A 13781-nucleotide genomic window follows, 5' to 3' on the forward strand; every position below is an offset into this window, starting at 1 on the left:
ATCAACAAGCGTCATACTACTTGCCCCAAGAGGCCATCACAGCCATGCCTACTATTGGCATGGCTGTGATTGGCCAGAGCACCATGTGACCCAGCCTCTATTTAAGCTGGAGTCACATAGCGCCGCCCGTCACTCTGCTCTGATTAGCGTAGGGAGAGGTTGCGGCTGCGACAGTAGGGCGAGATTAGGCAGATTAACTCCTCCAAAGGACTTGATTAACTGATCGATCTGCAGCTGTGGATCATTGAGCTGCTGATCCTCAATTGCTCACTGTTTTTAGGCTGCACAGACCGTTTGTCAGTCTCATTTTTCTGGGGTGATCGGCGGCCATTTTGTGTCTTGTGGTGCGCCAGCACAAGCTGCGACCAAGTGCATTTAACCCTCAATGGTGTGGTTGTTTTTTGGCTAAAGCCTACATCAGGGTGAAGCTGTCACACCAAGTGCATTTAACCAGCAATAGTCTGTTCATTTTTTGGCCATATACAAAATCAGGGGCAAGCTGCGCCTGTCACCAAGTGCATTTAACCCTCAATGGTGTGGTTGTTTTTTGGCTAAAGCCTACATCAGGGTGAAGCTGTGACACCAAGTGCATTTAACCAGCAATAGTCTGTTCATTTTTTGGCCATATACAAAATCAGGGGCAAGCTGCGCCTGTCACCAAGTGCATTTAACCCTCAATGGTGTGGTTGTTTTTTGGCTAAAGCCTACATCAGGGTGAAGCTGTCACACCAAGTGCATTTAACCAGCAATAGTCTGTTCATTTTTTGGCCATATACAAAATCAGGGGCAAGCTGCGCCTGTCACCAAGTGCATTTAACCCTCAATGGTGTGGTTGTTTTTTGGCTAAAGCCTACATCAGGGTGAAGCTGTCACACCAAGTGCATTTAACCAGCAATAGTCTGTTTATTTTTTGGCCATATCCCAGTCTAATTCTGTCACTAAATCCATACCGGTCACCCAGCGCCTAAATACTAGGCCTCAAATTTATATCCAGCTAAATCTGTCCCTAGTGCTGTAGCTGGGCGAGTTATTTAGTGTCCGTTCAAGCACATTTCTTGTTCTGGGTTGAAATACAATTCCCAATTTAGCAATTTCATAATTTAGTGGTTCCTGCTATATCAGAGCTATTTGAAATCTATCCCAAAAAGGGTATATAATATTGAAGGTGCACATTGGGTCATTCAGAATAACTTCACACACACCCGCTACTGTGTATTTCCAAGTCTAATTCTGTCACTAAACCCATACCTGTCACCCAGCGCCTAAATACTAGGCCTCAAATTTAAATCCCTCTAAATCTCTCGTTACCGCTGTACTGTTGTTGCTGGGCAAGATATTTAGTGTCCGTCAAAGCACATTTTTTGTTCTGGGTTGAAGTACAATTCCCAATTTAGCAATTTCATAATTTAGTGGTTTCTGCTATATCAGAGCTATTTGAAATCTATCCCTAAAAGGGTATATAATATTGAAGGTGCACATAGGGTCATTCAGAATAACTTCACACACACGCTTCTGTGCATTTCCAAGTCTAATTCTGTCACTAAATCCATACCGGTGACCCAGCGCCTAAATACTAGGCCTCAAATTTAAATCCCTCTAAATCTCTCGTTACCCACCGCTGTACTGTTGTTGCTGGGCAAGATATTTAGTGTCCGTCAAAGCACATTTTTTGTTCTGGGTTGAAGTACAATTCCCAATTTAGCAATTTCATAATTTAGTGGTTTCTGCTATATCAGAGCTATTTGAAATCTATCCCTAAAAGGGTATATAATATTGAAGGTGCACATAGGGTCATTCAGAATAACTTCACACACACGCTTCTGTGCATTTCCAAGTCTAATTCTGTCACTAAATCCATACCGGTGACCCAGCGCCTAAATACTAGGCCTCAAATTTAAATCCCTCTAAATCTCTCGTTACCCACCGCTGTACTGTTGTTGCTGGGCAAGATATTTAGTGTCCGTCAAAGCACATTTTTTGTTCTGGGTTGAAGTACAATTCCCAATTTAGCAATTTCATAATTTAGTGGTTTCTGCTATATCAGAGCTATTTGAAATCTATCCCTAAAAGGGTATATAATATTGAAGGTGCACATAGGGTCATTCAGAATAACTTCACACACACGCTTCTGTGCATTTCCAAGTCTAATTCTGTCACTAAATCCATACCGGTCACCCAGCGCCTAAATACTAGGCCTCAAATTTAAATCCCTCTAAATCTCTCGTTACCCACCGCTGTACTGTTGTTGCTGGGCAAGATATTTAGTGTCCGTCAAAGCACATTTTTTGTTCTGGGTTGAAGTACAATTCCCAATTTAGCAATTTCATAATTTAGTGGTTTCTGCTATATCAGAGCTATTTGAAATCTATCCCTAAAAGGGTATATAATATTGAAGGTGCACATAGGGTCATTCAGAATAACTTCACACACACGCTTCTGTGCATTTCCAAGTCTAATTCTGTCACTAAATCCATACCGGTGACCCAGCGCCTAAATACTAGGCCTCAAATTTAAATCCCTCTAAATCTCTCGTTACCCACCGCTGTACTGTTGTTGCTGGGCAAGATATTTAGTGTCCGTCAAAGCACATTTTTTGTTCTGGGTTGAAGTACAATTCCCAATTTAGCAATTTCATAATTTAGTGGTTTCTGCTATATCAGAGCTATTTGAAATCTATCCCTAAAAGGGTATATAATATTGAAGGTGCACATAGGGTCATTCAGAATAACTTCACACACACCCGCTTCTGTGCATTTCCAAGTCTAATTCTGTCACTAAATCCATACCGGTGACCCAGCGCCTAAATACTAGGCCTCAAATTTAAATCCCTCTAAATCTCTCGTTACCCACCGCTGTACTGTTGTTGCTGGGCAAGATATTTAGTGTCCGTCAAAGCACATTTTTTGTTCTGGGTTGAAGTACAATTCCCAATTTAGCAATTTCATAATTTAGTGGTTTCTGCTATATCAGAGCTATTTGAAATCTATCCCTAAAAGGGTATATAATATTGAAGGTGCACATAGGGTCATTCAGAATAACTTCACACACACCCGCTTCTGTGCATTTCCAAGTCTAATTCTGTCACTAAATCCATACCGGTGACCCAGCGCCTAAATACTAGGCCTCAAATTTAAATCCCTCTAAATCTCTCGTTACCCACCGCTGTACTGTTGTTGCTGGGCAAGATATTTAGTGTCCGTCAAAGCACATTTTTTGTTCTGGGTTGAAGTACAATTCCCAATTTAGCAATTTCATAATTTAGTGGTTTCTGCTATATCAGAGCTATTTGAAATCTATCCCTAAAAGGGTATATAATATTGAAGGTGCACATAGGGTCATTCAGAATAACTTCACACACACGCTTCTGTGCATTTCCAAGTCTAATTCTGTCACTAAATCCATACCGGTGACCCAGCGCCTAAATACTAGGCCTCAAATTTAAATCCCTCTAAATCTCTCGTTACCCACCGCTGTACTGTTGTTGCTGGGCAAGATATTTAGTGTCCGTCAAAGCACATTTTTTGTTCTGGGTTGAAGTACAATTCCCAATTTAGCAATTTCATAATTTAGTGGTTTCTGCTATATCAGAGCTATTTGAAATCTATCCCTAAAAGGGTATATAATATTGAAGGTGCACATAGGGTCATTCAGAATAACTTCACACACACGCTTCTGTGCATTTCCAAGTCTAATTCTGTCACTAAATCCATACCGGTGACCCAGCGCCTAAATACTAGGCCTCAAATTTATATCCCGCTGAATTTGAATACAATACATTGTGCCAAATAATATATTTGTTGTTGTGGTGAACCATAACAATGAGAAAAACATCTAGTAAGGGACGCGGACGTGGACATGGTCGTGGTGGTGTTAGTGGACCCTCTGGTGCTGGGAGAGGACGTGGCCGTTCTGCCACATCCACACGTCCTAGTGTACCAACTACCTCAGGTCCCAGTAGCCGCCAGAATTTACAGCGATATATGGTGGGGCCCAATGCCGTTCTAAGGATGGTAAGGCCTGAGCAGGTACAGGCATTAGTCAATTGGGTGGCCGACAGTGGATCCAGCACGTTCACATTATCTCCCACCCAGTCTTCTGCAGAAAGCGCACAGATGGCGCCTGAAAACCAACCCCATCAGTCTGTCACATCACCCCCATGCATACCAGGGAAACTGTCTCAGCCTCAAGTTATGCAGCAGTCTCTTATGCTGTTTGAAGACTCCGCTGGCAGGGTTTCCCAAGGGCATCCACCTAGCCCTTCCCCAGCGGTGAAAGACATAGAATGCACTGACGCACAACCACTTATGTTTCCTGATGATGAGGACATGGGAATACCACCTCAGCATGTCTCTGATGATGACGAAACACAGGTGCCAACTGCTGCGTCTTTCTGCAGTGTGCAGACTGAACAGGAGGTCAGGGATCAAGACTGGGTGGAAGACGATGCAGGGGACGATGAGGTCCTAGACCCCACATGGAATGAAGGTCGTGCCACTGACTTTCACAGTTCGGAGGAAGAGGCAGTGGTGAGACCGAGCCAACAGCGTAGCAAAAGAGGGAGCAGTGGGCAAAAGCAGAACACCCGCCGCCAAGAGACTCCGCCTGCTACTGACCGCCGCCATCTGGGACCGAGCACCCCAAAGGCAGCTTCAAGGAGTTCCCTGGCATGGCACTTCTTCAAACAATGTGCTGACGACAAGACCCGAGTGGTTTGCACGCTGTGCCATCAGAGCCTGAAGCGAGGCATTAACATTCTGAACCTGAGCACAACCTGCATGACCAGGCACCTGCATGCAAAGCATGAACTGCAGTGGAGTAAACACCTTAAAACCAAGGAAGTCACTCAGGCTCCCCCTGCTACCTCTTCTGCTGCTGCCGCCTCGGCCTATTCTGCTGCTGCCGCCTCGGCCTCTTCCTCCGCCTCTGGAGGAACGTTGGCACCTGCCGCCCAGCAAACAGGGGATGTACCACCAACACCACCACCACCACCTCCGTCACCAAGCGTCTCAACCATGTCACACGCCAGCGTTCAGCTCTCCATCTCACAAACATTTGATAGAAAGCGTAAATTCCCACCTAGCCACCCTCGATCCCTGGCCCTGAATGCCAGCATTTCTAAACTACTGGCCTATGAAATGCTGTCATTTAGGCTGGTGGACACAGACAGCTTCAAACAGCTCATGTCGCTTGCTGTCCCACAGTATGTTGTTCCCAGCCGGCACTACTTCTCCAAGAGAGCCGTGCCTTCCCTGCACAACCAAGTATCCGATAAAATCAAGTGTGCACTGCGCAACGCCATCTGTAGCAAGGTCCACCTAACCACAGATACGTGGACCAGTAAGCACGGCCAGGGACGCTATATCTCCCTAACTGCACACTGGGTAAATGTAGTGGCAGCTGGGCCCCAGGCGGAGAGCTGTTTGGCGCACGTCCTGCCGCCGCCAAGGATCGCAGGGCAACATTCTTTGCCTCCTGTTGCCACCTCCTCCTTCTCGGCTTCCTCCTCCTCTTCTTCCACCTGCTCATCCAGTCAGCCACACACCTTCACCACCAACTTCAGCACAGCCCGGGGTAAACGTCAGCAGGCCATTCTGAAACTCATATGTTTGGGGGACAGGCCCCACACCGCACAGGAGTTGTGGCGGGGTATTGAACAACAGACCGACGAGTGGTTGCTGCCGGTGAGCCTCAAGCCCGGCCTGGTGGTGTGTGATAATGGGCGAAATCTCGTTGCAGCTCTGGGACTAGCCAATTTGACGCACATCCCTTGCTTGGCGCATGTGCTGAATTTGGTGGTGCAGAAGTTCATTCACAACTACCCCGACATGTCAGAGCTGCTGCATAAAGTGCGGGCCGTCTGTTCGCGCTTCCGGCGTTCACATCCTGCCGCTGCTCGCCTGTCTGCGCTACAGCGTAACTTCGGCCTTCCCGCTCACCGCCTCATATGCGACGTGCCCACCAGGTGGAACTCCACCTTGCACATGCTGGACAGACTGTGCGAGCAGCAGCAGGCCATAGTGGAGTTTCAGCTGCAGCACGCACGGGTCAGTCGCACTACAGAACAGCACCACTTCACCACCAATGACTGGGCCTCCATGCGAGACCTGTGTGCCCTGTTGCGCTGTTTCGAGTACTCCACCAACATGGCCAGTGGCGATGACACCGTTATCAGCGTTACAATACCACTTCTATGTCTCCTTGAGAAAACACTTAGGGCGATGATGGAACAGGAGGTGGCCCAGGAGGAGGAGGAGGAGGATGAGGAAGAGGGGTCATTTTTAGCACTTTCAGGCCAGTCTCTTCGAAGTGACTCAGAGGGAGGTTTTTTGCAACAGCAGAGGCCAGGTACAAATGTGGCCAGCCAGGGCCCACTACTGGAGGACGAGGAGGACGAGGATGAGGAGGAGGTGGAGGAGGATGAGGATGAAGCATGGTCACAGCGGGGTGGCACCCAACGCAGCTCGGGTCCATCACTGGTGCGTGGCTGGGGGGAAAGGCAGGACGATGACGATACGCCTCCCACAGAGGACAGCTTGTCCTTACCCCTGGGCAGCCTGGCACACATGAGCGACTACATGCTGCAGTGCCTGCGCAACGACAGCAGAGTTGCCCACATTTTAACCTGTGCGGACTACTGGGTTGCCACCCTGCTGGATCCACGCTACAAAGACAATGTGCCCACCTTACTTCCTGCACTGGAGCGTGATAGGAAGATGCGCGAGTACAAGCGCACGTTGGTAGACGCGCTACTGAGAGCATTCCCAAATGTCACAGGGGAACAAGTGGAAGCCCAAGGCCAAGGCAGAGGAGGAGCAAGAGGTCGCCAAGGCAGCTGTGTCACGGCCAGCTCCTCTGAGGGCAGGGTTAGCATGGCAGAGATGTGGAAAACTTTTGTCAACACGCCACAGCTAACTGCACCACCACCTGATACGCAACGTGTTAGCAGGAGGCAACATTTCACTAACATGGTGGAACAGTACGTGTGCACACCCCTCCACGTACTGACTGATGGTTCGGCCCCATTCAACTTCTGGGTCTCTAAATTGTCCACGTGGCCAGAGCTAGCCTTTTATGCCTTGGAGGTGCTGGCCTGCCCGGCAGCCAGCGTTTTGTCTGAACGTGTATTCAGCACGGCAGGGGGCGTCATTACAGACAAACGCAGCCGCCTGTCTACAGCCAATGTGGACAAGCTGACGTTCATAAAAATGAACCAGGCATGGATCCCACAGGACCTGTCCGTCCCTTGTCCAGATTAGACATTAACTACCTCCCCATAACCATATATTATTGGACTCCAGGGCACTTCCTCATTCAATCCTATTTTTATTTTCATTTTACCATTATATTGCGATGCTACCCAAAGTTGAATGAACCTCTCCTCTGCCTGTGTGCTAGGCCTAAATATATGCCAATGGACTGTTGCAGTGGTGGCTGACATGAAGCCTGATTCTCTGCTATGACATGCAGACTAATTCTCTGCTGACATGAAGCCAGATTGTCTGTTACGGGACCTCTCTCCTCTGCCTGGGTGCTGGGCCTAAATTTATGACAATGGACTGTTGCAGTGGTGGCTGACGTGAAGCCTGATTCTCTGCTATGACATGCAGACTGATTCTCTGCTGACATGAAGCCAGATCCTCTTTTACGGGACCTCTCTCCTCTGCCTGGGTGCTGGGCCTAAATTTATGACAATGGACTGTTGCAGTGGTGGCTGACGTGAAGCCTCATTCTCTGCTATGACATGCAGACTGATTCTCTGCTGACATGAAGCCAGATCCTCTGTTACGGGACCTCTCTCCTCTGCCTGGGTGCTGGGCCTGAATATATGCCAATGGACTGTTGCAGTGGTGGGTGACGTGAAGCCTCATTCTCTGCTATGACATGCAGACTAATTCTCTGCTGACATGAAGCCAGATTGTCTGTTACGGGACCTCTCTCCTCTGCCTGTGTGTGTGCTGGGCCTAAATATATGCCAATGGACTGTTGCAGTGGTGGCTGACGTGAAGCCTCATTCTCTGCTATGACATGCAGACTGATTCTCTGCTGACATGAAGCCAGATCCTCTGTTACGGGACCTCTCTCCTCTGCCTGGGTGCTGGGCCTAAATTTATGACAATGGACTGTTGCAGTGGTGGCTGACGTGAAGCCTGATTCTCTGCTATGACATGCAGACTGATTCTCTGCTGTCATGAAGCCAGATTGTCTGTTACGGGACCTTTCTCCTCTACCTGGGTTCTGGGCCTAAATTTATGAAAATTGACTCTTACAGTGGTGGGTGACGTGAAGCCTGATTCTCTGCTATGATATGAAGACTGATTCTCTGCTGACATGAAGCCAGATTGTCTGTTACGGGACCTTTCTCCTCTGCCTGGGTTCTGGGCCTAAATTTATGAAAATTGACTCTTACAGTGGTGGGTGACGTGAAGCCTGATTCTCTGCTATGATATGAAGACTGATTCTCTGCTGACATGAAGCCAGATTGTCTGTTACGGGACCTTTCTCCTCTGCCTGGGTTCTGGGCCTAAATTTATGAAAATTGACTCTTACAGTGGTGGGTGACGTGAAGCCTGATTCTCTGCTATGATATGAAGACTGATTCTCTGCTGACATGAAGCCAGATTGTCTGTTACGGGACCTTTCTCCTCTGCCTGGGTTCTGGGCCTAAATTTATGAAAATTGACTCTTACAGTGGTGGGTGACGTGAAGCCTGATTCTCTGCTATGATATGAAGACTGATTCTCTGCTGACATGAAGCCAGATTGTCTGTTACGGGACCTTTCTCCTCTGCCTGGGTTCTGGGCCTAAATTTATGAAAATTGACTCTTACAGTGGTGGGTGACGTGAAGCCTGATTCTCTGCTATGATATGAAGACTGATTCTCTGCTGACATGAAGCCAGATTGTCTGTTACGGGACCTTTCTCCTCTGCCTGGGTTCTGGGCCTAAATTTATGAAAATTGACTCTTACAGTGGTGGGTGACGTGAAGCCTGATTCTCTGCTATGATATGAAGACTGATTCTCTGCTGACATGAAGCCAGATTCTCTGTTACGGGACCTCTCTCCTCTGCCTGGGTGCTGGGCCTAAATTTATGACAATGGACTGTTGCAGTGGTGGCTGACGTGAAGCCTGATTCTCTGCTATGACATGCAGACTGATTCTCTGCTGACATGAAGCCAGATTCTCTGTTACGGGACCTCCCTCCTCTGCCTGGGTGCTGGGCCTAAATATATGCCAATGGACTGTTGCAGTGGTGGCTGACGTGAAGCCTCATTCTCTGCTATGACATGCAGACTAATTCTCTGCTGACATGAAGACAGATTCTCTGTTACGGGACCTCTCTCCTCTGCCTGGGTGCCGGGGCCTAAATATCTGAGAATGGACTGTTCCAGTGGTGGGTGACGGGAAGCCAGATTCTCTGCTATGGAACCTCTCTCCAATTGATTTTGGTTAATTTTTATTTATTTAATTTTTATTTTAATTAATTTCCCTATCCACATTTGTTTGCAGGGGATTTACCTACATGTTGCTGCCTTTTGCAGCCCTCTAGCTCTTTCCTGGGCTGTTTTACAGCCTTTTTAGTGCCGAAAAGTTCGGGTCCCCATTGACTTCAATGGGGTTCGGGTTCGGGACGAAGTTCGGATCGGGTTCGGATCCCGAACCCGAACATTTCCGGGATGTTCGGCCGAACTTCTCGAACCCGAACATCCAGGTGTTCGCTCAACTCTAATGACAGCCTCTGTTATAAAAGTTCCCAAAACTGTATCTAGACGTTGTCTGATTCAAGAAAACGACTTCAAAACTTTGTATACCTTTGACATTGAATGGTAGTCGCTCCGATGAACTGTTGTGTCATGGTATACTACCTCAGGTCATTAATCTCTGGGCATCAGTGCAGTGGAAATGCAATATTAAAGGATAAAGCTAGAATTAAATATATAAAAGTCTATTTTACTAAGTGCAACATAGAACTTCAGGTACATTCAATAGCAGCTGATTTCAAGTGCAATTCTCTGATACCAATAAGGATTTGGAGGCAGGTTTTATTGTTACAGTTTAGCACTTATGTTGTACTGACCTAGCAGTATTCTGAGTGATGGATGTCTTAGCCGTAGTCCCTCACCTCACAGCAGTGTCTTTAGTGCTGGTTGTAGCTGTTCACTCTACTGTTGGTCTTCTCAAGGTTTTACTTGAGCCTTTCTTTAGCTATAATTCTCTTTGGAGAATCCTTCCAGGCATGTGCTTCCTCTCCACTGTGTAACTCAACAGGAACTTTCCCTCCTGGCAAGGAATCAGGACTGGCCCACTCCTAACATGATGGGAGGAACAGGGTGGTAAGCCCTGTTCCTTGCCAACCATATCCTTAAGGCCGCATGCATACAACCGTGGTGTTTTTTTGCGGTCCGCAAATCGCGGATCCGCAATACATGGATGGCGTCCGTGTGTATTCCGCAATTTGTGGAACGGCACGGACAGCCTTTACATATAACTGCCAATTCTTGTCCGCAAATCGCGGACAAGAATAGGACATGTTATATTTTTTTTGCAGGGACACGGAACGGAGCAACGGATGCTCTGCATCTTTTGCGGCCCCATTGCAGTGAATGGGTTCGCATCCGAGCCGCCAAAACGGCGGCTCGGATGCTGACCAAAACAACAGCCGTGTGCATGAGACCTAACCGGAACTAACGACCAAATAACAACAAAACAATACATTATATATACAAAACTATATACAATTGTAGTACCCCAGGTCTTGGGTACTACAATATGACATCACCCATGATTAACAAAATAATTAGCTCTTACTGAGATACATGTTGGAAGTGTATGTGTGTCATCGGAGCTATCACATATATGGTGGGGCTGTAATGTCTCTTTGGTTTGAGGTTTGGACCATGATGGAGAGAATCTGCAGCATGACACGGATAACACCATTAGTGATGAGTGAGAGGTGCCATATTCAATTGATTGAATGTTCGTCTTTTATTCGTCGAAATCGAATATTCGTCATTATTCTATTTATCGCGAATAATATGCGATTTAATTATTTGCGTATTGCAATTATTATTTTTTAACTGTATAAGGCAACTTTCCTATTGGTTGGCTATTGGCTAATATGTGTATTTTACGAATATTCGCTATATTGCTATATATTCATATGTTTTAGAATATGACGAATATTCTAAAAAATGAAGTTATAGCAATATAGCGTATATTCGTATTATACACATATAGACTGCAATTTAGCTAATTTCGTGCTATAATCTTTTTTTTATAGTATAATTTTCTTTGTCTCTTCTGAACTTCAGATATGGAAAAAATGTACACTATAAAAAAAATACTATAGCACTATATTAGCTAAATTACAGTCTATATGTTTATTTTACGAATATTCGCTATATATTGCTTTGCCTTTTTTTTTTATATGACGAATATGACGAATATTCTAAAAAACGAAGTTATAGCAATATACCGTATATACTCGAGTATAAGACGAGTTTTTTGGCACATATTTTTGTGCTCAAAAAGCCCCCTCGTCTTATACTCGAGTCTAGGTCTTGATTGCGAAAATTCGCAAAAAAATCGCATTCAAATTTTCACATAAAAATTTGCATGAACTGGTATTTTCCCAAAAATCGAATATTCGCTTTAGTTGGTTTTTGTACTGTTAAAGTTATTGTTGATACCATATTGTTTTTCTTTGAAATAAATATTCAAAAACCTTTAACCTACTGATGCCTCAATTAATGTAATTTTATTGGTACGGTATCTATTTTTATTTTTGAAATTTACCAGTAGCTGCTGCATTTCCCACCCTAGTCTTATACTCGAGTCAATAATTTAGGGGCCTCTGCTTATATTCGGGTCGGCTTATACTCGAGTATATACGGTAGCGAATATTCGTAAAATACACAAATAGACTGTAATTTAGCTAATATAGTGCTATAATCTTTTTTTTATAGTCTAATTTTTTTGTCTCTTCTGAACTTCCAATTTGGAATAAAATGTAAACTATAAAAAATAAAATACTATAGCACTATATTAGCTAAATTGCAGTCTATATGTGTATTTTACGAATATTCTCTATATTGCTATAACTTAGTTTTTTAGAATATGACGAATATGACGAATTTTCTAAAAAACAAAGTTATAGCAATATAGCGAATATATTCGTTATTTAGAATATTCGTCTTTTTTTTTCAATCTGTACTGTTATTCCACTTTGGCATACTCCTCCCCGACAAGCGTCCCTGTCACCATGGGAACGCCTGTGGGTTAGAATATTCCATCGGATCTGAGTTTTCGCGATCTCAGTGAAAACTCAGATCCGATGATATTTTCTAACCCACAGGCGTTCCCATGGTTATGGGGACGCTTGTCGGGGAGGAGTATGTAAACAACTGTACATAATTGGAAAAAAAAGACGAATATTCTAAATAACGAATATATTCCCTATATTGCTATATATACATTTTTTAGAATATTCGTCATTTTTTCCATATGAAAACATGATTCCTTCCTGCCTAAGTTGCTTGTGGGCCAATGACTCATTGACCCACAAGAAAGAAGCAGGGAGGAATCATGTTTTCAGATGTAAAAAAATGAAAGTATAGCACTATATTCGAAATATTCGCGAATTAGCGAAGTTGCGATATTCACGATTAATATTCGCTATTCGAATATTCGGGCTCAACACTAAACACCATGTTAACTCTAAGTAAAGACCAGCAGTCCTATGTAAAACCATATATAACAGACATGTAGTCCCATGTTAAAGCTATATATACTGCGTGTATGTATATATATATATATATATATATATATATATATAGACACAGGTGAAACTCGAAAAAATAGAATATTGTGCTAAAGTTCATTTATTACAGTAATGCAGCTTAAAATTAGAATATTGTGAAAAGGTTCAATATTCTAGGCTCAAAGTGTCACAGTCTAGTCAGCTAATTAATCCATACCCCCTGAGCAAAGGGTACTTGAGATTGTGATTTTGGCGTTTTCATAAGCTGTAAGCCATAATCATCCAAATTATAACAAATAAAATAAAGGCTTGAAATATCTTGCTTTGCCTGTAATGAGTCTCATATGTTGGTTTCACCTTTTAAGTTGCATTACTGAAATAAATGAACTTTGCACGATATTCAAATTTTTCGAGTTTCACCTGTATATATATATATTATATCATGAGGTCACTCCATCTATATTTCACCTGCGATGTCTTGCTTCTGGAGGTTGTCAAAGGCTCTTCAGTACTTTCTGTGTCCAGGCTCAGAGGGTCAGTCATGCTCTGGTTTTGCCAGGCTTACTTATATCTCCATGTCGGGGATGTGGTTTCAGTTACTGTTTAGTCTCTCATTTCAAAACAAACTAATTGAGTAATTCTGTAGATAGAAACATTCTCACGAAATTCTAGGTTCTAAAATATTTCTTAAGAAAAAATCACCACCATGGGATTGTTCTCATTATATATTAAAGATAATTTCTGGGAATAAGATTCCAAAAACAGAACAATCTTAGTATTTGCAATAAACTCATACCCTTAAGGTGCATATTATGGGCATATTGCTGTGGTTTTCACTACCTCTCTCAGAAAGCTTCTCTGTGTCATGTCAATTGTCTGCACCGAAAGAGAGTTGACATTTGGGAACTGTGTAAGATTTCCAATGATTAGGTTAATTCTTCTTTTATTATCATTTTAGATGTCTTTGATTGCCACTATCTATACTGTTGCATGATCAATGGGGACTCAATTTTTTTTTTAAAA

The 13781-nt window shown here is 44.2% G+C and overlaps 1 protein-coding gene across 1 annotated transcript in view; it reads right to left on the reverse strand.

Annotated features, from left to right (window-relative positions):
* LOC122935597 overlaps positions 1-13309 on the reverse strand; it is a 36733-nt gene extending 23424 nt beyond the window's left edge. The window contains exon 1 of the mRNA XM_044291371.1: positions 13227-13309. Coding sequence (XP_044147306.1) covers positions 13227-13301 — 75 coding nt within the window. The 5' untranslated portion in view covers positions 13302-13309. The remainder of the gene's footprint in view (positions 1-13226) is intronic.
* Positions 13310-13781: the final 472 nt, after the last annotated feature.

The sequence above is a fragment of the Bufo gargarizans genome, chromosome 4 (genome assembly GCF_014858855.1).
Source record: "Bufo gargarizans isolate SCDJY-AF-19 chromosome 4, ASM1485885v1, whole genome shotgun sequence".
In the NCBI taxonomy this organism is placed as follows: domain Eukaryota; kingdom Metazoa; phylum Chordata; class Amphibia; order Anura; family Bufonidae; genus Bufo; species Bufo gargarizans.